Below are 24750 nucleotides of genomic sequence, written 5' to 3' on the forward strand. Positions count from 1 at the left end.
TTAGGCTCAGAATTCACCCTTCTTTGCAGCAAAACTATGACCAGGTATTGCTGGAAAACATAACCCTTTGAGCCACAAACTAGTCGGCACAGCAAACTACCAGCCCAGATTAATTTGATTAATTTCAAGTTTCTTGCATTCCATTCATTGTATCTTCTGTTAATTCGAAGGTTTCGCACGGCCCAAGTGACTTTGAATTCATGAGGTTTTACTGTACACTCGTCCACATGTCAGAGAATACATTAAACAAGGTTAGACTTACATGGAACAAAACCAATCTTGTGCTTAACTTTGCAAGTTTTTGTGCTTCCTCTTCCGACAGCACCCAGCTTTTTCCTAACCTTGTCAGTGGCTATTTTGGAAAAAGAAGTGTCGCTGCTGAAGCAGATAATGAACACAGCAGATATGGCACGATAGCCCCAGATTTTGAAACTACAATTATGTGCAGAGCAGCAGGTGATAGCATTGAAATATACATATATATCTTTATGAATAAAGCTTTCATTTGATAGTAGCGCTGGTGTCGTTCCCTCTCTTTATCCGTGTGTCAGTGTGCGCTTAAATTTGTTGTTACCTAGTCATATTAACTAGCTCATTTTGTGGTATTACTCGAATTCAGAAAGGTTATCACTGCAAAAAAATATAGAAATATTATAGCTGAACATCAATATTGGCAGGCATTGTTCTTTTAAACTTGGAATTGAAGAGCGCAATGAGTGCAACAATTTAACGTCCCGAGTGAATGCTAGGTGGTAGTCGTTCAGTGGTTGAGGACTGGCTAGTTGCGATTTTGCAAAGTATCGGTGCGAGATTAGAATGAGCCTTACAAAAAGCAGGCTAATTTGATTCTCTGGTGCCAGCACTCATGTTTGATCCAATCCAAGTCGTCCAAACAAGCCTGTAGCCAGGATCTTTTTTGCGGGGAGGAGGAGGGGGAGGGGCATTTCGTGAAGGCCTTGAAAACACCTGTTTTTATTATTTGTTCTCATTAAAACACCCCCTTTATCCAAATTTCAAGAGGGGGGGTGGGGGGGAGAGGGTCTAAGTCTGTAGGGCGTGCCCACTGGCTACGGGCCTGCATCTGGAGACCATTCTGTATCCATTCTATCAGACAAAACAGTGTCTCTATCTGTTTTGTGCCCATTCTTTGCTAAAATCATTAACAGCACTGCTGAATCTAGTTGCTGTTCTCATGTGTGTCCGTCAGACTGAACTTGACCAATCCTATGCAGCTCCCTTCTTTCCTCTCATGATGTTTTGTTCTGTTCTATCACAGAACACATACAAAATAGCCCACCAGATTTAAATGCATGTGCCAACATTATGCCAATTTGACAGATAGTAGTACTAAAGATAGTGGAAACAGAAATATGCATGTGCATTGCTTAGCCCTAAATTGATACATGTATTCCATGAACACTGAACATGTGGGTTGGTCAGCTTGGCAGCTTTAAGTTTGCTTCAATAAAGTACACACATTGTGTTTTTTGCCTTGGCGCAGGCGACTGCAACAACCTTGATTTGTTGAGTCCAAGTTCATGTAGACACTGGCTAGGCTGTCTTAGTGTGACATCTAGGTTGGCCACATCCTGTCAGTGTCAATCAAGCTTGAGTACATGATCACAGTTCATTTGAGTGCTTCCTTTCAAATTTTTAGTGTTCATTTTTCGTTTCTGCATTGTGACCCAGGTGCTCGCTGAATGCCAGTTCATCTGGTCTGTCAGCTGCTGAAAACTGTCTTGATGGCCTTCTCTCATCCATTCCTGGTGCGTGCACCACAAACTGTCCAGACTATGTTGAAGTGAGTATTGACTTTGTTTTGTTGAGCAGTTGAATTACGTGAAGCATTCAGTTGCCATTTCTGGCTATTGATTTTTTAAATTATTTAGCGGTATTAATGCTTTTATCCTGACTGCCAGCTGTAGTGAAAACTGCAGTGGTGGTCCAACTGTGCTATTTGTGTCATTTTACTAGAGTTCAACTTGCCTGCGCCTTGTTGCATTAGTCCCACTATTAGCTGCCCCAACTTTGCCTCAATTCACTGTTTTGGCTTTTCACACAAGAAGTGAGTGCTTTTCACCCAGAATGTTTTTGGTCTGCCCCTACGAACTTCAACAGATTTTTTTTTTTTTACATAGCGGCAACTTGTTTCTTGTCTCACAACTGAGTCAGTGCTGCCACGTCTTCTAGTGGCCTCCACTATTGACGGCCTGCATGCTGTCCGCTTTAAATGTTCTCAACGGGGGCCTCGTGGTAATGCCAAGACCAACGACCCAAAAGTTTTGGCCATTAGACGTATCACAAAGTAGTTCAGAACAGCCGTGTGGCTACCACTTTAGGCATGGAACTGGGCATTGAAAATGAAGTCGTCTCATAAATGCTAAGGCAGATCGTTGGCAATCGCTCAGAAAAAAATAAATAAAATTCTTGTGTTTTGGTCATACTGTGGAATGTTCTTGGATATGTTCTTGGATTGCAGTAGGATAGAAAGTGCCCTCATTTTGTGTCTCTGACTTGTTTGCATTGATTTTCTATGTATGAATCGTGCTGCTATTCGTAGCTGCCAGTTTTACCTTCAGTATTGACAACATAATGCCGCTCGCGTGCACCGGTGTGCTTGTCATGCCCTTTTGTTGCGATACCAATGTGGTGCAGCTATAAATCAGCGTGCATAAACAATGATTCGTGCAGTTGCCAACAAGCCCCGGGCTGCTCATACGTGTGATCATGGCTGTGCACCGTCCCGTTACAAAACTTTCTTTAAACAGCCAGCATCATCAATGTGTGCACATGTATTTATTGTAAGTGCAATATTATTGGTCATTTTTGAAAATTTTAGAGTGAAAAATTTCAACTTAGCATGCCGCTTTGAGTCCTTGAAAAACTTGCAACAGGTCCTGGAAAGTCCTTAAATATTCTTGAATTTTTGTTTTGGGAAGCTGTACGAACCCTGGACAGCCTCAGCTGCTTTTCTGCCGTCGCTGCCGCCCTCATTCACCGTATATGTATACGTATCTATATATCTGAAAACTCAAGAAAGGAAAAAAGAAAAGCCGCCTGTGCTCGGCGCGCAGCTGGTCACGATGCGTCGACCTGCGCTTATCTCCCACGCACACATTGCCCTGCGAGGGGGGGGGAGAGGTTGATGCCTGTGCTCGCGCGCTGATATTTCGGTGGAGAGAATCTCGTGCCTTCGACTTTGACCAGAACGATTGCGTTTAGTTTCTGGGCGCACAAAGATACTTCCCTCGCTGGACAGGTGCCGTTTGCAAAAGGAGTGCACTTTTGAAACACAGCGAAGTAACAACTGGTGCACTTGTTAGTTCGCACTCATATGTGTACCGGTGATTATGTTTCATGCTTCATTTTTGTTTAAACAGCGCTTTAAGTGTCAAGCAGTGAACATTGTTACAGTAAAAGCTCGTTAACTCGGTTCTTGAAAATTGAAAATATTTCAATGCATTCCAAGCAAGGATGTGCCGTCAAGACGGGTTGATTTCCTGTCAGCAAAACGTGAACAAGGGGTTCCAGAATCAATTCGCGCAAAGAAAATGCACGAGCCGAAAAAGGCCATTGTGAGCTCGACTCTATGCAAGGCTTTCGAGGCAAACAAGAAAGCAGCTGGGTCATTTTCGAGGTCACCGAGAATCTGGAAAGATCGGAACTAGCGTGGTATTTGCAGTTTTGGCTGAAAGCTAAAACCAAACTGCTTGTGGCTGCACTTTGTGAAAAGAAGCGAAGCCCCGGAAATTCACAGCTAAGCCGCAGCTTCTAGCAAACAATAAGGGATTGAATGTGTAGAAAGGAAAAAGGCAGTATCTGCTGCAGCCCTCCGTGGGTGGAACACCTAGACCATTGAGCGCCGTATTGGTTGAAGCTGCGAACAGTGCGCCCAGGGTTGGCAACGCGGCACTGTATAAGTGAAAGACTTTTGTATATTTTCAGTTCCACAGTTCTCCTGTACAGTTCCTGACTTCTAGTTTATACTTGATCACTTGATCACCTTCTTTTGAATTCTCAGTTACTAACCATGTGAATAAATTGTTGTCGTTCTTATGAGCACCTTATTTGACTTGTTGGACGATGGTTCCTAGCATGAGGGCTCGCTACAAAACTGAGACCCGCAGGACCCTAAGTCGCAACAGCAGATGAGGGAGATTGCCAGGGAGGCATGGGAGTTGCTTGGCCAGTTGATAGTTGATTGGTGTCGGGGGTGCGACGGTCTTCAAAGTGGAAAGAAGCGGGACGAGAAAAGTTACCGAACCCGAAATCGCCATGGTGGCAATAGCGGGAATTGTGACCTGGTTCCCCGCAGCGAAAGCAGATAGGTCAGCGGTCAGCCGTGCGCCATAAGTCAGTTCGGCGAACTGGTGGTTGTTTCACAGAATCCCGGTGCCACCAAGGCACGGAAGCGTAGGGCGTCACCTCAAATGATGGTGGAGGACAGCAGACCACATCAGCATAGCTCGCTGGATGTGGCTCAGTACGTGGCGCTGGTAATGTAAAGGCTTGCCTTAACTTCTGGCGGACGATTCCTGCAACAGATGCTATAAGCGGTTGAGTAGGAGGAATGCAGAGAGCCCGAAGTTCTTCACACAGTACTTCTCTGATCATTTGTCACAAGGAACTTTTACAAACGGCTGTGTTTGGAGCTGCAGCACTTACTGCCACGTGGTTCGGCAGGCGGTCAAAGTGTCGGCATCATTGTTGCAGTGTGGTCTTGATGATAGTCGCCTGTTGTGGGCGGATTGCGAGGACGCAAATACCGAGAAAACTGCTTTTAACATTTCTCCTTTTCTTTACATCTCTAAAACACCTAAAAATTGTGATCTTAGGTTTTTCTTGACATATTGGACTTCTCAGACATGTGGCCTCTGCCCAGTGTGCCTTTGTTGTGTTTTCTTTATAACCTCCTTTTTTTAATCTACAAAGAACAAGTATGGATTTGAAACCAAGTTCTCTGTATGAAGGAGTGATGTGATAGGCATGACAGAGTAGATTGTAATTGAATAAGGCCATATACTAAAATGATTATACATATTTCTTGTTCTCAAGCTGTCATTAGTGTAATTAACTGCTTCTTGATTAAAAATATCACTGAACATCTTCAATATAGAAAGGTTTATTGCGTCAGAATAATGGCTCACACCACGACAGCCTATGCCTTCTTTTCAAATAACTAACAGTTATGGGCAGAAAACTGGTGGCACAGGAATTTTTTAGCAGTTTATTTAATGACGCGAATCGGGCATATAAAAATTCATGCCCCTGCATCATACATGCTCTTTTGCCACTCTAGCCATGAAACGCATCATCATACGGCTGGTCGCAGAAACGATTATCTACAAGGCTTTCATTGTCTCAGTATATTCATAGATGCTCGCAGAGATACCAAGCACGGCTCCAATAGCGTCTAAATCACATCACAAAAGCTTCATTGACAGCATTTTATATGACTGTGAAGTGCGTGCTAATGTGGCCGCATGGACAGTGCAGCCAGCGCGCAATGCACTTGGCGACGGCGTTCAGTGACGATGCGGGATATGTGTAGCTACGATGACACAAAATCAGCGCGCACTGCGCTTAGTATCACATTTTCGAGTGTCGACGTGAGAAACTGCTAGCCGCTTTTTTTTCGAGCAATCCTTGGCAGAGGAGGGGGGTTTGACGAGCTTCACTGTGGGGTCCTCTGCGAATGCGTAATATGCCCGTCTGTTGTTCTAAGGAGTTAGTGAGTGATGTGCTTGGTTGCTTGCGAAGAAGCACATTGCCACAAGTGCGCTAGCGCGTCGTTTTTGCCCACTAAAGTTTGTCTCGCCATCAGTGGAGTTAGGCCCAAAGACTACTCTAATGACACGCAGCGCTCGTAGACGGCGTGCCCGCTCGTTGTAATCTGATCGTGCATCTGCTTACAGCTTCTAACTAAAGCGTAATTATATCCTAAGTGATCATCGAGCTGTGAACACGTTATGAAGTAGCGATTTTCAAGAGCCATGTCCTCGCGACGCACTAGCAGCAGATGACGATCTCCCGGAGCGAGCATTGGACCAATGGCGGGGCGAGCTGAGGCAACAAGGAGGCCACAGCTGATCAAGGGCCTCGAAGCGACCTTCAAACATTTGCTTTTTGTGCGCTTGTTCATACAGGGAGGAGCCAACTCAGACAGGAAATTTAAACACGTAGAAATGCCCTTTCTGATGAGCCCAAGAAGCCGGCTCCCGGCCGGGCCATCATGAAGCTATAACTTTTTGAAAATCCCTGTTTTCTCGCGCTTTCCAGAAAAAGTTTCGCTACCTAGGAAGGTGAAAAGAATTTTCCGAAGCACTTCTGTATGATTTTTAGTGTAGATATTTTGGAATCAGATAGAAAGAGGGTTCCAAAAACTGAAAACTCCGAAAAATCGATTTTTTTTTGCCATTTTTTGCGATCCCAAAGTCGCGTCCCCCCTTAAAAAAATCTCTTAAAAAAAGTAAACTTAGAAAAAAGTAAACTCGAGGCCATTCTTATCGCTTCTGCTCTTTGAAACATGTGCACTACGGACTTTTGAGAAAAAAAAAAGTGTTTTCACTTGACTCGCAAAGTTTTGTTTCATTTACTACAAATTTTGTGATACTACAAATGGATGTCGCGTCGCGTTTAGGTTTGTTATAAGTGGGCTGACCGTATATACATATATATAATAGATCGTGCATTTGTTTATGAATTGCCTGTGCACAGTGAGGGACACGGTTTTTAAATCTGGTTGCCAGTGTCAGGGCCATTTCAACTGAAATGGATGCTTCGAGCTTTTTTTTTCTTGAGCCTCTTGTTTATTGTATAGAAAATTGTGTTAAACAGATCATGATAGCTTGAGCACCGGCACTGCAGGAGCACTTGTTTCTGTTATGTACAATCGGAGCTCGTGTTTGGGAGGAGAGGTAGGAACAGTGTGGAAAAGCCTAGCTTGTCTCTGATCGGAAAAAGGCTAATGAGGGATGAGAAAGTTCCATCACTGTCACTATTTTGTTATAGTCACTTTGTGTATGGGAGGGAGCACTTCATGTGATATGGCAAGCTACACACTTTAACTTGATAGCATTAAAGAGCTCGTTTCGCAGATATTCGTGTCGGCATCGTCGATTGTGAGGGAGAAGTCGTTTTTGACCGAAAGATTGAGAAATATGGATATTGATAATAAATGATATGTACATTGGTTCAAGTGACAGTAGAACCCAGGCAGTTTGCTCGACAAGTAGGTGTTCTACCACAGAGTCACGCTATTCATTTGAACTGCTTAGGAAAAACTGTCAGGAGGTCTCCCTGACAGTTTTTACTTTGGGACCTCCTTCTGTATTATATCGACTTTTTACTTGCACTGTATTGTACTGAATGATGTATGTGAATAAATAATAACTAACTAACAACACCAACAAAAAGAAAACTCTATGAACATTATGTACAGGATGAAGTTTCCTTAACACATTTAATATTGCTAGGCAGAAACGTACAATCACCCCAGGCATCAAAACATGGGAATTGCACGAGTGGGTGTTTTAAAGTCCCTCCATGACGCTTTCAGGCATATTTAATTATCATTAGGGACAAAAAAAAATCGACAAAGTGAGCAACTGCATCACATGAACCCGCACGCACGGCGGGTTCATGTGTTGCCTTACGGACGCGTAGTGGGCCCTTCGCTGATTCTAAAAAGGTACAATTAAGGTGTAGTAGGCACTTTGGAACTGTACTCTCAATAGGCATTCTAGGATCGTTTCAAACGATCAATGTTACACACATAGTCGTTCGTTTCCCTATAGCACGGTTAAGACATGCACGTAAAAGCGAAGCCGGGCCAGCAGTTGAAGGCACTGGGCCCGATTATGCTGTCGCGTTTTACTCTTGAAGGCAAAGCTCAAGCATTGTCCAAGTTTTTTAAACTAGACAATTTGCCCGTACTACTGGTGTCATTACTGTGTATACTCCTACTGTACTGTAGCTTTCTTTCATGTTCATTTTTTTTCTGTGTAAATGCTGAAGGTCCGTGTGCTCAGATTTGGGTGCACGTTAAAGAACCCCAGGTGGTCAAAATTCCCGTAGCCCTCCACTACAGCGTCTCTCATAATCATACGTTGGTTTGGGTCGTTAAACCCCACATATCAATCAATCAATCTTTTTTTTTGTGTGTTTTACCTAATGAGATTTTAGCTTTGACAGTTTGCCACATGGGAGAAGTGCTGCCATAGTCGTAAAACTACGTATTCTTTCCGTATTTATTATGTGATTTCGTTTCCTTTCTGTACAGGAGCCAGACTTCTTTGCCAGAGAACGCAAGATCCACCTGGTATTTCCATTCGGTGTCAACTTCTGTGCGAAGAGCTTCAATGCGATGCCTTATAGCCACCCTGATTTTTCTAGGTAAATTGGTTTTTTTTCTTCATTGCAAGCATCCAGCTACGAAACAAGCAGCAGCAAAGCAGGAGTGTGCTTAAAAGGAGAAGTTTAGATGAAGAAGACTTAAATAGTTTGTTATTATGGAGAACGCAAATGTCAAGTGGCAAGCAAAAGTATAGGGCTTATTAAAAATAAATTTTTATAACTAGGACACAAACTGAAATTGACAAGCAAACTTGAAAGGCTGTGGTTTTGTCACATGTACCATCGAGCCCGCTTATAACGAACCTGAGCCTGACGCCGCATCCGTTCGCTGTATGCCAAAGTTCGTAGTAAATGAAACGCAGCTTTTAAAAAAGTTGCGAGTGAAACACAAACATTTTTGCCCAAAAAAGTTCGTGATGCACGTGTTTCGAAGAGCAGAAGTGATAAGGGCGGTCTCTAGTTTATTTCATACAACAGCGTGCTTGTTTGCCGAGGCCTGTGGCATAAGTTGCATGAGGGACTGGCTCCAAAGTTTCGTCGTTCTCGCAATTTGATTCCTCCAAATCGCTCTTGCCACGTACTTCATTCACAATGGTTTCGCGGTGTCGGCATCATCATTGGCCGTAATGAAACTATCGCAACCGATGTTCCACCTACTGTCTTATTCAGAGTCGATGGTGCGCTGCCACAAATCGCCGTCGAAGTGATCCTGTTCGGAAGCTTCAGGCTCGGCATCGGACCTGACGTCGACGAAGTCGGCCTCGCGAAACAGTTTCGCGCGCATGTAGCCGTCACCGCTGCCCACGAAAATAGTCACCATCTCCACAACCGAATACCGGGACGCCCGAAGCAGCAAGTTGGCTGCTAGGTGGTCAACAGCTATGAGCAAACACTCCACAGTGTGGCACCAAACGCGCGGATTATGCTCAAGCCAAGCGGTCACACTTTCGACGTTTTGTTGAGCAGCAGGAAAAAGCGTGCAAGTCCTCCCGTCTGCCATCCTGATCACACACGCACACCAAGAGTGAGCAAAACGCGCACATGTGACACACATGCCAGAACGCGCGGAACAGCTCTGGGCCTGTTTCTAGGCAGAAAACAAAACTAACTCGAGCCAGCGTGGCTGGCGTCGCAGAGCGGTGGAAAGAGGCAAAGGGGTTGTGATCAAGAGAGGAGAACAATATTTGCGAGAGAAGGGCAAGGAGTTGCTATAGAGTGAAGAGAGGGGAAGACACAGCTGGAGGGTGACTTTGAAAACCAAAACACTCGGGAAGGAGGTAGGTCGGGTAGCTGGCTTGAAAGGCTTGTGAAATGCGCGCGTAGAAAACTTGAAAGAGTGCCTCCGCGCGCAGAGGTCAAAGCACAGCCGATTGGATCGGCGCGCACGGTGGTGTTCAAAGAATCGGCAGTCGTTGTCAAAAAATCGTTTTGTTGCGCCAGCGGGTTTGCGTGGCCTTATTGACTTTGATATTTCGCGATTCATTCCGCGCAAGTAAACAGCCGTTTTCACGCTTCCGCACGTGTGAGGAGGGCATGCTGAGCCGAGTGCGAAGTGAGTGACAACAGGTCGTAAACACAAAACAAATCGCGAATTATCAGAGACGGCGAGGTAGCGTACGCGCGTGCACTAGACGTAGACGATCGGGTACAGTCGGTGGTCGACGATGTCGGCAAATGGTCTGGTCACTCCAAGCCGGCGACACCAACGACAGTACCAGCAATTAAAAATGGGAGATGGCCGACCGGTCTTCGAAAGATCAGTGGCAGTGTAAAAACACGGGCCTCGTCTGGCAATGCGGGGTGCTCAGAGTAGCGTGGGGGGACAAAGTACGGAGGGGTGCGTAACAAAAAGCGGTTGGGGAGAGTGGCAACTAGTGGGGCGCGGAGGCAGGGTCGGTGCTTGACAATAAGAATGTATGGGCACCTCGCCGATGCCTGATCGGTGGTCGAAAGTGGTTTCCCAGGAAGTAGGCTGATCGCCGACCCCGTTCGCTGTAATCTTTCGGTGGTGCTCAGAGACGTTCGTTTTAAGTGTGATTATGTGCCATTGAACCAATGTGTATTTTCATGGTCACGCAGATATTGTTCGTTTTAAGTGAAAGTTCGTTTCAAGTGGGGCCATTATAAGTGGGCTCGACTGTACGTCATAGACTGTTCTCGGGTTAACACCAAAAGTTAGGCATGCGCCACACCACCAGTTGTGCTAAAGTGACAGCCCATTAGGATGACTGCAGTGAATCTCACTCATACAATTCTTACAGGCGTTAAAAATAAAAACATTATCTAAATGTGGCATTATCCAAAATGGGGCCCAAATAATCACAAACAGTGCGTACTTGACACAAAACTTGCTTTTTATTAAGAACTTGATAGTAGTCTGTCTCCTTGTGCTGTATTTTTTTTTTTTTGTTGATGTCCCGCAGGAAGTTTTTTTAAACTTGAAGAAACAAGTAACATTTTCATGACTGAGTCTCTCACCTATGACAAGGCTACGAAACACATGTAAAGCTTCAAGTGCATGGCTGTTATTTGCCGATGATCACCAGTGCAGCCTCTCGCCTCTTCATTGTCGTCATTGCACTTCTGCCAGCGCCAGGGTGCCCTGAGAGCCAGTGCCATGTTGGCATAGTAGCTGTTGGCACAAAAATTGAAACCACGTTAGGCTTTCAGACATTTTCGCGATTTTATTGTCTAAGTCTATGCGGAAATACGATTGTATTAGCCGTACAAAAATGCAGTACTGTAAAAAATCAATCATATGATTATAGTTGATGCTAATTTCACGATGATAGGAATTTCAAGGTTGTTTTGAATGGACTATATTATATAATATACGTTGTGATTCGGTGTTTTACAAACAGTTTCCCCAGCAACTGGGGATGATACAAGTGTGCGATTGACCGCTGTACGCAAGCGGCACAACTAGGCTTGTCTGTTGGAGGAAGGCCTGTTCAATCTTGGCCTCGAAGGGAGTGAATGCGGCAGAACTCGTCGGAATTTCCTCACTTTAGTCGCTAGAAAGACACGCTGTGAGGCCGATGTGAATAAATCGGTCCGAGACCAATTTTCCCACCATGCGATAGCAGATCACCTTTTTGCTTCAAGGCTTTTGCTACACCGGCTGCTCAAGCGCTCAAACCATGTGATGTAAACAACCAGCCGCAAATTCAACATGACGGCAAAGGCTTCGGCGGTGGATCGCGTCAGCGCTTTCGCGAATTAGCTGTGGAGCACGTCAAAGCTCATGGCCTTGACAAGGCCACGTTCATCGAGAGCCTGGTTTGAATTACGATCGCTGAGAACACCGAAAGTGGAAAAAAGTGCAGCAGCAGTGAGTTGGAATGTCCTAACGTGTCTTGCATTTGCACTGCCGGCTGAATCCGTCGCCGCCACGGCTAATGGGTCCGCTCGTGTGGTTTCTTCTGGTGTATCTTCCGAAACAACAATTGTGAAGGTGTGAACTCTTTCTGTTCAGTCCCTTGCATGCATAACTAAAACTCACTATAAACTTTAATGCTGAGGAAACGAGCAAAATTGAATGTATTCTCAAGCAGCGATGGTGGTTGCAGCGGTGTCATGTACGAGGGGCAGAACGAATATGAACATTTTCGATGGGCACAGACATTGTTTTTCTGGCCACTATGGCATTTTCGCTTGAATTCTTCACTGTGAATTCTCGAGGACTGATTTTTTTTGCGTCAACTTTGGGGCGTGGTTTTTTAGCCGCTTTAGCGGCGAAGTGAGAAAATTTCGAGTAAGTTTGGCTGCTTTCGCTCCCTTTGATGTCTAGTGGGAACATGTCGCACCAGCAGCATGAGTGAGGAAACCGCAGCACATTATTGAGAGAGAGTGAAGACAGGAAAGTTCCAAAGAACATCATGGAATTTTTCAGCCATAAGTACAGTCAAGGTCCGATTTCCCGTACCCTCAAGGGACCGCGGAAACATCTAGAAAATTGTATTTCCAGACGTTCCAGGTATTTTTCGCTGGTCGAAAGGGTCACTGCAAGAGTATAGGATTCTTTTTTCAATTCAGCAAGCGCTTCGTTTAGGTGGCTTTGAGAAGAGCTATATATATATATATATATATATATATATATATATATATATATATAATGAAAGAAAGAAAGCAATAAAAAAAATCCTGTATGACTGGCGCTGCCACATTTGTAAACACCTAGGCGCAAAAGAAAAAAAAGATTCGCTTATTTTCGTTTGTGCAGCGTTCAACTTGCCTGCGATGATGTCTGCCTCAATTTCAGATAACATCATGCTCTCGCTGTACACCGATGACAGTGTATGTGCTCGCATGAACTCTTGAGTTCGTTGGTTTAGTAGGCGCTGCCTCTTCAATCTCTGTGCCGGAGTCTCTGGAATGCTCCGTAATTTGACGAATGATTTCATTGGCTAATTCCGCACACAGCTCAAGGTCTTTGTTAGCATCGGCGAAGCCTTCAAATGTTATCTTGGCTGGAATCGAAACACCAGCAACGTGCAAATCGTTGAAGACAAGGCCCACGGGTGGAAGTTTGTCACACACACTATCCACTCGGGGCAAGATGGCCGTCTTGGCGTCCAGTATGAAGCTCGCGTGGCGAAAACAGTTCCGGAGGGTCTGTTGCGTCACCGCCTTCCACGAGTCTGCAAGCGTGCCAATGGGAAACCGTAGATCAACAGCGTAGCTTTTCCAACTGTCGGAGCACAGGCAGCACAGCACCATTATGGAATCATGCGCCTTAGTGGCCACAGTTTTGACTAAGCTACGGCTGGCAGCAGATTAAGGCATTTCTAGTTTTGAAGGTACGGCCGCCACGGAACGGTGGGTCACTTTATATATGAGAACAACCAAAATGGCGTCGTCGATAGTGACTTTGAGTCTGCAGATAGCGATAAAAAGTCTGGAAAATCGGATGGCAAAAGCTATAAACGTTGGGAATTAGGGACTTTTTAATATACATTGACTCTAAGGGAAACTTGAAGATGCCACATATAACTCCAGGAAATCAGGCATGTCCAGAATTTTGGGCGTCTGAGGACTCTGACGTCGACTGTAGTTGTCAATACAGTTCTTGTTCATCTTATTCACCAGCTTTAACTGGTTCTTGGTTCATACGAATTCGGGATGATATAAATATTCTGTGTGCTCCTTTGAATTCATTTCATCGAGATTCTGCTGTACCTTATGAAAAGAAAAACAATGTATTATGCTGAATAACATATTAAGTGGAATCATATCAATGACATTTCACTTGTTGTTAACATTACACTTGTTTCCTGGTACAAAGCTTATGGCCGTGATGTGCCTTCCATAAAACAATATTGCTATGGAATAGAGTCCTGCTGATTAAGGGCACACAAATCATGATTAAAAAGATGGTGGAAACTGATATGGCATGGATGATCTGTTCATTCTTGGCAGTGCTACAGGCACAGTTGTGAATCCTATGTGAATAGTGAATTTTAGGTCTGAAGCAAATTTAAAGTGAATAGTCATTTTAGTTCAGTTATTTCGAATCGAATTCTAATAGCATATGTATCATGTATCAATTTTAAAAATGGGTATATTTTTTATTACCCAACTAATCTTAACAATGTTTTTTTAAAAATTGGAACAAGTCTTGTGCAAATGACATTCTTTTTAGTTCAAAGAAAGGGAAAAAAACTTTAAATATAAGCTGGACTTGACTTTCACTAGAATGCAAGTGATAACCTGTAAAATATGTTATGTTTAAACATTTGCTATACCTAGAGCATACAAGCTAATATAACAAGCTTTTAAACTAAAAAAAATGGTGAATGGGTGTGAGAGAAATATGTTCATTAACTTTGAAGTGGGGCTTTGTGGCTGTGTGGGTTTTCCTTGACTAGGTATTTTTACGGCCTAGCATGCCTTTATGCACAGAAACCATATTTACAGGAGGTTAGATGCAAATAATATACATTTAAACAGGTGCTTACATAGCATAGCACACCTCTACTGCAGTGAAACCAGCTTTACAAGAGGTAACATGTGGATTAATAACACTGATTCATTTATTTGGAATACCTTCAAATTTTCAACAATTAAAATTCGAATCTAAGTGAATTTGAGCCCAGTAATATTCGTTCAAATGTTCTACGTGTTCGAATATTCGCACAAGCCTAGTAAATACACCTGTAGTTCTGGTGACCTTTGTTCTATGAAAGATTTGGTCGAGGTGTGGGATAATATGTTTTTCTGATATTTATGCCAGAAAAAGGTATTTGGTATGGCGGTGATGTACAGTGTTTGTTCAACACATTGTCCAAAAATATTGCTGTCAATGCTTGTATTCTATTGCATGCCTACTTTAAAATCACCACTGATGTCATAAAAGGAAGCACTAGGGGCTGATAGGCTCAGTGGCCGATTTGACACTGTGTCTTTTTATACAAATTACCTTAACATTTGTATAAAGGAAGGCTCTTATTTTTAATAGGGAACATAGAGAACTATAAGACAATTGTTTGTCTAACATTATAGAAAAAGTTTGTCTGGTTGCCTGTCTTATGAACTGATCAATTTCTTAAGGAAGCTTTCTCATTTGAGCTTGAGGTGGTATTTGAGTTCCCTATTTTAGTGTCTTTTTCTTTTCTTCTTCTTTTCTTACAGTCTTCAAATTGCATCTCAGTTGTTGTCATTCAAGTATCTTCTGCGGGAAGTGAGGTGAGTGCCAACTTTGTCACTGGCATTATAGTATAATTGAACTAAGTAAATCCTTATACATATCAGTGTGCCAAACACCTGCTTTTCACGTTTGTTGCACCACGAGTGTGCCAAGGCTCATGAATAGCTTGACCACTATTTGCACACTTTAGGTTCAATTTTAATACTTTTGAAACAGAAAATCCAGGCTCAATGTGGCCCAGCCAGTTTAAAGTCATTATATCTCCCTGCTGCTGATGGCATGTACTTACAGGGGGTGGCGGCTCTGTGTGGCAGTAGTATAGTGCCTGTTGTGGTGCTAGCATACTCAGCTTTTTGGTGATTACGAGGGAGGACTGGAGTTGGTAGGAACACTGCAGTGTGCAAGTTGGCTGATGTATATGAGCTCTTGAATGCCTGACAATAAATTGCAATGGCCATTTCAAAACAAAAAACCAAACCTTTATACAGTCGAATCTCATTAATTTGAACACACTTAATTCGAACTTCTGGTTCATTCGAACTCACGATGAGGTCCCGTCAAAGCTACGTGTATTCCAATGGGCGAAAATGCCCGGTAATTCAAACGCGCAAGCACTTGCGACAGTTAATTCGAACATACCTGCGCTCCAAAAATGCTTTTAGCACCCTTCCCGATCTCGCGGTGGCATCTCCGACACCTCAACGCTGTGTCGAAGGAAAGGAAAAGGAAAGAAAAAGCTGTAGTGGAATGTTTGCTCTCTCTCCAATGCCGATCTGTGACGCGCCTGTGCCACGCTTCTCCCTTTTCCACCCCTGCCGCGTAAAGACCCTTCTCCTTCCAACGCCGTGTGCAAAGAGAAATATAGAAAAAAAAAAAAAGAGAAAGAAAGCTCTCTCGGAGTGTGGCTCTCTCTGGCATACCAGCGCCATGCTTCCCCCTTTCCCGGCCCTACCACGTAACCCTTCTTCTTTCAACAAAGCGCACGAAGAGAGCAAATAAAAAAAAAAAATACAGCTGCCGTGGAGTGTTGGTTTTCTCTCAAATGCTGATCTGCTTACAGTATTTACTCGATTCTACCGCGCCCTCGATTGAAACGCGCACCCGATTTCCACGACGAAAAAAAAAAAAAAAAGACATCAATTGCAACGCGCACCCATTTTTCTTGCTGGCCCTCACGATCACACCACTCGAAAAAACAACTCCTTTCGAGAGTGTCTTCCATTTAAATAAGAGGTACGGGGAAAGCTTGTGCCCATCTGACGTGTAACAGAGCATTGCCGTCACTGTAGTTTTACCGTAGACCGATGTCGGCACGCGAACTTCCTTCGCCCCCTTCTTCTCGACGGTTGTGGTGCCAGGCATATCGAAGTAAAGAGGCGTCTAATCGGCATTCCCGATTTGCCCAAGCAAGTAGCCGTTGTTGTGCCGCAAGTTTAGGACGAACCTCTGAAAACTGTGAAGCTTTTCATCGTACTCCTCCGCAAAACTTTTCGCATATGCCCGTTCACCTTCGGTAGGAAAAGCCTTTCCTCTTCATAAAGTTAGTTAGACAGCACCTGCTCGCTTTGAACTGGCTCCGCGTTAGACCTTTTTATAAGGCTAATTGCATAGTTCGCACTTGGAGCAGTTCTGTTGTCACGGGCCACTGTGCCGCTCGCTGCTCAAGCACATACTCGCCAAGCAGCTCTTCAACTTGCGGAAACCGACCCTGCTGTGGTCTACTGAAGCCTTTGCGTGAAGCTTTGCTGTCGGCAATTTTCTGCTTTTGTTTCCGCCAGTCCCGCACGCACGTTTCCGGAACTCCGAACGACCGCTTTGCGGCCCGATTTTCGTCCGTTTCTGCACACACGATGACTTTTCTTTTAAAAGCGGCATCGTGGTGCACTCGAGTTTTTAGAGTCGGCCCTTGCATGCTGTCGATGCTAATGCACTACAAGATGACGAACTCCTCAGCACGCGTACGAAGTGCCGCACATGGGAAACACATAGGCAGAAATGGCCGACGCACCATGCCGACGCACGTAGGGGGCGGCCATTTCGGAAATGCCGATGGTAATAGAATGACCGTATTCATTTTTTTTTTTACTCGATTCTAACGTGCATGCTATTTATTAACTCGCTTAATCGGAAGAAAGGTGCGCGTTAGATTCGAGTAATTACGGTATCTCTGCGTGGAGACGCTCCTCCTTTCTCGTCACGTGCTGGCCAGGCTGTAGCTTTGGCGCAGAGGGAAGTAGCGAAGATGCAGTCGTTGTCGTTGTCTTCAGAGAGTGTGGCGCTAGACATTGCCACACGCAACTTCTCTGGCTAGGAGAATGCTGAAGCCAAAGTAGACATGCTTTGCAAGCTGCATGCGAAATTGATTGACTTGCTTCAAGGCAAACGTGTGTAGACGTGCATCAACGATTACTTCGATTAATGACGTATTGGTGTGATTTGTGAAATCTAAGTCTTCTGAAACTTGCCCCTCGTGTGTTAGCTCAATGCACATGCGTCACTGCATGGGGAGCCCTCCGTTTACTTAGCTTTCATTAATTTGAACTTCTTTTAATTCGAACACATTTTTGGGCCCCTTCAAGTTCGAATTATCAAGATTTGACTGTATGTGTCATTGTTCATGTGATGGGCACATGTAGTAGTTTGGTTTTCTTGGACAGAGATAAAAGCTATTAAGCTTAAACACACGGTGTGCAAGCTTCAGCTGTACAGTCGAACAGGGATATATTGAATTCGAAAAGGATCGCGAATCAGTTTGATATAAAGAAAACTCGATATAAAAAAATAGAGGCCCTGAGAGCGTACCTGTAGCGGATCATCATCTACAACAGGCGCATTCAAGAATGACAACTAATGCCGCACATAAACCGCAACAGAATGATGTATTTGCATGAAAAAAATCACTTATCTTGGCCTGCTTCTTCATTTTTGAAATAAAGATGAAGACGCTAGTCTCGATTTTATCAAGGCTGTCCAGGTGCGATAGTTCGGTTCCCTCCATGTCACCGATACAACGGCAAATGACGCCGAACGCTGCCGCTACTTCAGCGGCGAAGTATGCGTGTGTAGTTAGCGCCTCGTCCGGACCATCCTCCTTATCACTTGAGCTGTCGGCCTAGGCATCCTGGGTCTCTGTGACCACAGCTACTATATCCTTGTCAGCCAGGTTCGCAACGGCCTGGACATTGCAGTCCGCTTCCACAAAGTCTGCTTCTACAGAGACACTTTGTGTGGAACTGCTGCCGGAGAGCGGGACGACAACTCGTCAAACGAGTCTTCTATGCGCTTGTCGTCGTCGTCTTCACTAGTTTTCTTTCTCGTCGTCGTCGTCATCGTCTTCACTAGTTACACTGTCTCAAAGTCTGCCTTGTGGAAGCAGTTGACCACTGTGTCCGTCTTCATGTCTTGCCAGGCATTGATGATCTCCATGGGAGAAAACTTTGCAGAGATTTCTGGCCACTGCTTCGTCATCCACAGCTGTATGTCCTGGCTGTTGACAGCTTTGCTTTCACCAGAATTCATTTTGCCAACGTGTTGAGAGACACGGGCGACGGAATGGCATTATTTGCACGCCTGTTCCAGGCACACCCATTCAAGGAAGTTGAAGGCACACTAGTTCAAGGTGCGGTGGTTTGTGAAAAACGCATTAAATTAATCATTTTCTGCAAGTTTCTGTCTGAAATGAAGGTTGTGTCCACAGATTTCAGCACCCAATTTTTTAGTTTGGCTGAAAACCTCGGCGGCAAATATTTTGTTCAGGATACGTAATAATTTGCTCGTTTTGAGTGCAAACATTGTGAGACTCGTGATATCTGTGCGATTGCCACCAGAGATATCTGTGCGATTGCCACCAGAGACTAATTGATTCGCTCAGTGCTTTGTTTCTATGTACGTAGACATATTATATTGATGTTGAAGGCGGGTACAATAAATGTCTTCGCATGTCCAAGATTTAACATGGACTTTGTTTATTTCCACACAACCTCATCTTCGTGACCTTCCTGCTGACGGCCCGTTTTTTTTTTTTTTCTGGGAAAGGTGCCAATTCTAATTTTGTTCAATTACTCATGCATGTATGCACAGTATAATGGAGTACTACTATGATCACTTATGTCTAAAAAAGTTACTGGCAATTATTTGGAGCAGCAATTTGCATTTGTGTCACCCTAAAATAAAAAAAGTAATTTAAATTGTGCGTCCTACTTTTTTTTTCTTTTTTGCCACCCCTACTTCTCGGTTTGACGAATCTCCCGAATTTCAATCTTGTCAGCTTGGTAGAGCCCCATCTGAATTCGCAGAATGTGTCAAAGGGTTCAACAGGCGCAGCAAATGCTAATGCGGACTCCATCATTGTTTGCTCAATGGGGTGATTCGGAACACTATTTTTATTGATATAGCAGTGCTTGTTCAGTCTGCACAATCCACGGGGGCCAAATGTATTATGCATAAATTTTTTTTTCTAAATGTAAGCCTTCTTTTTTATAACGCTACCAATTTGGTCTTTTGTGATAATTTTTTTGTTTTCTCGTACCTAGCTCCAAATTTGGATTTTAGTGCTTCAAGAGTAATAATCTGCTGCTCCAAAAATTGCTCCAAATTGAATATTGGCTGTTGCATTTCTGGACTGCGGTCATGTATGACGACATATGGTAGTTTATTGTTGGAGATTGAGCTAGTGTGTAATTCATTTTCAGCAACCAGCACAGAGAGGACAAAGCACATGTAAGGGAAGAAAAGCAAGCGCTGTCGTTGTTCCCTTTCTTGTCCTTTGTCTGCCCTGCACTAGTTGTAGTCTCGTTTTAGACTAATTCAGTGCAAGAAGTTCACATAAAGTTACTATTGGTTCTATGTCTGCGAGGAATAGTGTTCTTGCCTTGTTATTCTTCTACTCAGTCATACTAACTCGGGTACTGCCTCGCTAATGTCTTCCTAATTCGTATATTATATACACTGTGTATTTTCTGAAATATAATTTTAATTTTTTTCGTGCAACTAGAACAAATTTATTTGGCCAGCTTCAGTTTCACTGCAATATTGGCTGTATATTTATCTCACTGTAATGTTTCAACTTGTTTTTCGTGTTTAAGTAATTTTTTTTCATTCTAAAGGCTCATGTGATATACAGCAGACTCTCATTAAACATAATCTGAAGGGACCAGCAAAACCTGTTTTGTTTAGCAGGAGTTCTGTTTACTGAGGGATGAATAAGGCTGCAAAATACCAGTAGGATACCAATCGTATCAGATGCAGTTGTTCCATTTAAGCAGCAGCTCTGTTTAACAGATTTACATTTCTTGAGAGTCTACTTGCTGTAGTATATGCATCACTTGGATATGAAACAGTGATTGAAATAACTGTGCTAATGTTACCTTATGGCACAAATATGGCGTTTCAAAAAGCTTCAGTGGGCTTGAAATGTTTTTATTTTGTTATTTAATAAATTAGATGATTGCTTTGTGTAGTAACTAATAGATGCAAATATTTTTTTTTTTTCAAATTCATAGATTTGTTTCAGTCATAATGAATGCACATCTTGCTACCTTGTGTGTGAGCAGTGTGTTTTGCTACAGACGATGCTTTCCTTTGGAAATGAAAACTTTTTCTGCTCGAAAACACCAAAAGCCACTTCTTTTGATGTTGGTGCCAAGTATTAAAGAAGCCCTGAATCACTTATCTACGTAGTAATTGAATGACCCCAGTATCGAACTTTTACCACAAATTCATTGCGAGATCAATTTCTCGAAGTCATCTAGAATGAGCGTAGTTACAGGGTTTTGTCAAGAGCTTTAACTCTTGCCCTGACGAGCATGCTAGAAGCTATGCAGAGAGGGATGGCAAGCATGAAACAAGTTACATTGGCGCACATGACCTTCAGCGTGCATAAGAAACTCGATTGCTCTCTCGTAATGATTGCTGCATGTGAGATGTGGATCACTTTATAATGTTAGATTATTTAGCGTGGCACTGGCATGTGGCAGCACCCTGTGGCAAGAAGCACATCTGATCCAAACACTGCTCTTAATTTATGTGGGCTATTTGTATGCTTGCTATTGTATTTGTATGCTATTTTTATGTGGGCTATTTGTATTTGTATGTCAAACAGCATACATTTGTATGTATGCTGTTTGACATGAAAGTGAAGGCACACGGCAGCTCTCAAGAGAGTGAGCACAGGTCTCTCTATGAAAAGAGGGCACCTGAGAAAATGACAACTTCCTGCTTGGCTTGTAAACTCTCTTTGCCTTGCACGACTGCAAGATTTGGCTTAGCTGTTCATGACTCTGTCTGCTATACACTGGATTTGTTTTCTTATCTAGCACGAGGGGTGGTTCATAAACCTTTTAAATTTGTTATATATTGAACTTCAGTTTGCTGTGCAGGTGTATCAGGCGGAAAATCTTTATTTTGCAGTCTCTCTCCCTCTTTTTTGTGTGCACATTGTTAAGTGTGATAGCAAAAAAAGGAAAACATATTTGTAATCTAGTCATAGTTTGAACTCCAAAGCACTGGCCTTGAGAGTGGAAACATTTCGTACATGGAAGGCACTTCGATACAGTTGGGAATTTACCGGTTTGTGTGATGTGGAGAGGTGACCCTTTGCTTGTGGCTCAGTAACTTGTGGGGCTTTTCTCATCTTCGATGGGTATCTTTAGAGAAATTTCAAAGTTTGTCGGTGGGATTGGTGGGGAGCCTTCCCGGCTGGCGGGACAGCTCGGGTGTCTGCGCAAAGGGTAGATGGTTTGCTTTGATGTGCCCCAGGAGACCGGAATGTTTAGTGTAAGTAAGAACAGCTAACAGTAGTTCCTTTGTTGTAACCATAGGGGAGCTGTACTGGATTGTGCATACCAGGAGAGGCGAGATCTTTGTGCATAATTTTTTACCAGGTACGGTTAAATGTGTCAGTGTATGAGGGAATGATAATGGTGTAAATGGAATAGTGGATAGCGACATATGTGGGGCTCCAGTACTGCAATGAAAGCAATTCTGACTTTACTGAGTGAACCCATTTTTGCGAGTGCTGCTTTTGCTGGTTATTTTTTTTCAATATTGACATTGTATCCTGAGTCATTGTGTATATCTTACTCTGCTCACAGAACATATTCTTCGTTTTTTTTAGAGAAAAAGGTGGTGCTTATGGAGTGGGGGCGGTTGTTCGACCTGGTGGATGCCTCAGCTTTTATTCATACAGGTAGTCTCGCAAGCTATTTCTTTTATTTACTAAGTTTTATGAGGTTCTAGTTTGGGCTATTCATGTTCTTGTCTATTTGCTAAAGAGAGGGCTCACTTTTTTTTTCCAAGGGACCCAAACATGGAGAAAACGTTGGATGTATTTTGCGACTCAGTTGCATGGCTCACAAAAGGAGTGTTTACTGAAGAGGATCTGGAAGAATCAAAGCTGTCCTGCTTCGCAAAGGTGAGCACGCATGATGGCATTGTGCAACTTAAGGGGATATGCAATTCGAAGGAACAGCTTATTTAATATCTTGCCTAAGGCAATAAGATTTTTGCTCTTTACATAAGTTTTTATGCTAACTTGAAATGCCCAATTAATTTTATAGTAAGTTGCATAGTTTTTGTTTTGAACTATGACAATGTGTAAAAAATAGCTCTTCATTAGATGATCTTTCTGTCATTAAACTTCTATAATTATGAGTAATTAACTGTAGAATGTAAATAACTATTAAGAAAGTGTGTATAATTCAATTAAATGAATAAGAACATTTGTAACATGAAAAGTGGTAAATTCTCTACCCATACTAATTGCTTACTTTAAGTTCATAATAACAATATAAATGATATAATGCTTTTAGAGAGACATTTGAACTCTTCACGTGTTAAGGAATCTGTGGCAAAAATTTTATGTTAATCTGGCCATCAGAAGTAGTACCTAAAATGACGTCCAAACTCAAGAAGTTGCTCGAAATTGCATCTAGAGGAAAACACATTTTAAACGCATAAGTGAAAGCTCATCTGTGTGGCAAGGATGGCTTTTTAAAATAATATCTTTCATTATGAGCACTTTTCAATCATGGTTAATTTGTGCATGTTGCTTTGGTGGTGAACTCCTCTTGTAAAATGCAATGGCAAGCAGCCAGGTGGCAATTTCCAGGGGACTCTAGACAATGAGCTCTTCTTAGTTTTTCGTTGCTGTCTTGTGTTTTTTAAAAGTTATTTTAACCTACTTTGAGTTTAACGACAACTTGTTATTTTTTGTCATGAAAGTAGAGAAACGTAGTTTTTATTATTGGAGATATTGTAATGAAATTATGTGGTGTATATGTATTTATTTCTCCTCTTTTCGAAAATGTAATTTGTTTTAATGTACACCAATTAGTTATCAAATTGTGAGAGCATAAATGAAGTTTAATTATGTCATTTGTTAACGATTGTTAAGACACTTTCCCTCAATATTTTTAGGTTATGTTTAAGATGCAGCTATAGCCAAAAACCTGCCATGTGGAACTTTGCTATTTATATTGTCACTGAGATACATCATCATATAAAAATTCTCATTTGCATTGATGCTGCACAATTTTGAAAGCTAAATAGCTCAAATTATTGATGATAACATTTCATATGTCCCTCTAAACCACAAAAAAATAGCATAACTCCACAGTCCTGTTTCTTACGAGTTCAACGGTACAAAATTTTCAAAAGTTACTTTGCAAAACATGATGAAAAGTTCCGTAAGGCTGGTCAGGTTGGCAAAAAGTGTGAAGCTGAGAAAATCGCATTTGAAGTTTCGACATGCACTGGAAAGTTTCTATAAGGAACTTTAACCACAAATTTCATACACATGTTTCCCATCTGTTGCCCTGCAAAACAAAAGAAAATGCCCCTTATTCCACCCTAGGAATAATTTTTAAAAAGTTTTTGTAATGTGTAGAGCAGTGGTTCTCAGCCATGGATGTGTCGGGGACGCCTTGGGGACTGGTGGAAGGGATGGAGGACCCCTTGCAGCGGAGTGTATGGAGGAGGGGGGGGGGGGGGGCTACGTAGGAAAATTAACTCAACTGGAAAGTGAAACAGGTGCCTTTTATTAGGCTTGTGCGAATAGTGAATTTTAGCTTCGAATTTGAATAGTATATATGGCATACAAAGAAAAATGGGCATATTTATCATGACCTAACTAACTAGCACAATATATTTTTATATTGAAATAACGCCTCTATGCAAATGTCTTTTTTTTTTTTTTCGTTCACAGGAAGTCGAAACAACTTTGAGTAGTAGCGGGATATCAGTTTCTGTAGGATGAGAGTGATAACCTGTAAGATAGGTAACATTTTAAATTTTATTATACTTAGAGCACATAAGTTGTCCTAACAAGCTTTTAAGCTTAATAAAATGATGAATTGATTTGAGGGTAACATGTTCATTTAAAGGGGCCCTGCAACACTTTTTCAAGTAGCCATGGAGCCAGTAAAGAAGCTTGTTGCCTCTCAAATTTACCGCCGCAAAATTTTCAGAAACAGTCTAGTACGAGCGGCGGAGTTCCGAAAATTAGTCGCACGCTGCAATTTATTCTCTCTTTTCGTCCCGACGAAATAGCTGGAAGCTAAACAGGGAGGAATGGTGCGGTGAAAGAAACTACGTCACACGCACCTCGTGACCTTGAGCATCTCATTTTTCTTTTTTCTTAGAATACGCAGCTTTTCAGTGTGATCGCGCCCGTACGCCTGGACACGTAGCCTCCCGCTGCGGCTCCAGTGACGACCGAGCGCGCCATGTTAAATCAGCCAATGGCTGATGCA

The 24750-nt window shown here is 42.8% G+C and overlaps 1 protein-coding gene across 3 annotated transcripts in view; it reads left to right on the top strand.

Annotated features, from left to right (window-relative positions):
- Positions 1-24750, top strand: part of LOC119161093 (presequence protease, mitochondrial) — a 271037-nt gene that overhangs the window by 201809 nt on the left and 44478 nt on the right. For all 3 annotated transcript variants that reach the window (XM_075879940.1, XM_075879942.1, XM_075879941.1), the window contains exons 21-25: positions 1690-1801; positions 8282-8394; positions 14986-15039; positions 22116-22187; positions 22298-22412. In XM_075879940.1, the coding sequence (XP_075736055.1) occupies positions 1690-1801; positions 8282-8394; positions 14986-15039; positions 22116-22187; positions 22298-22412 (466 nt within the window). The remainder of the gene's footprint in view (positions 1-1689; positions 1802-8281; positions 8395-14985; positions 15040-22115; positions 22188-22297; positions 22413-24750) is intronic.

Source organism: Rhipicephalus microplus, chromosome X, assembly GCF_043290135.1.
Source record: "Rhipicephalus microplus isolate Deutch F79 chromosome X, USDA_Rmic, whole genome shotgun sequence".
In the NCBI taxonomy this organism is placed as follows: domain Eukaryota; kingdom Metazoa; phylum Arthropoda; class Arachnida; order Ixodida; family Ixodidae; genus Rhipicephalus; species Rhipicephalus microplus.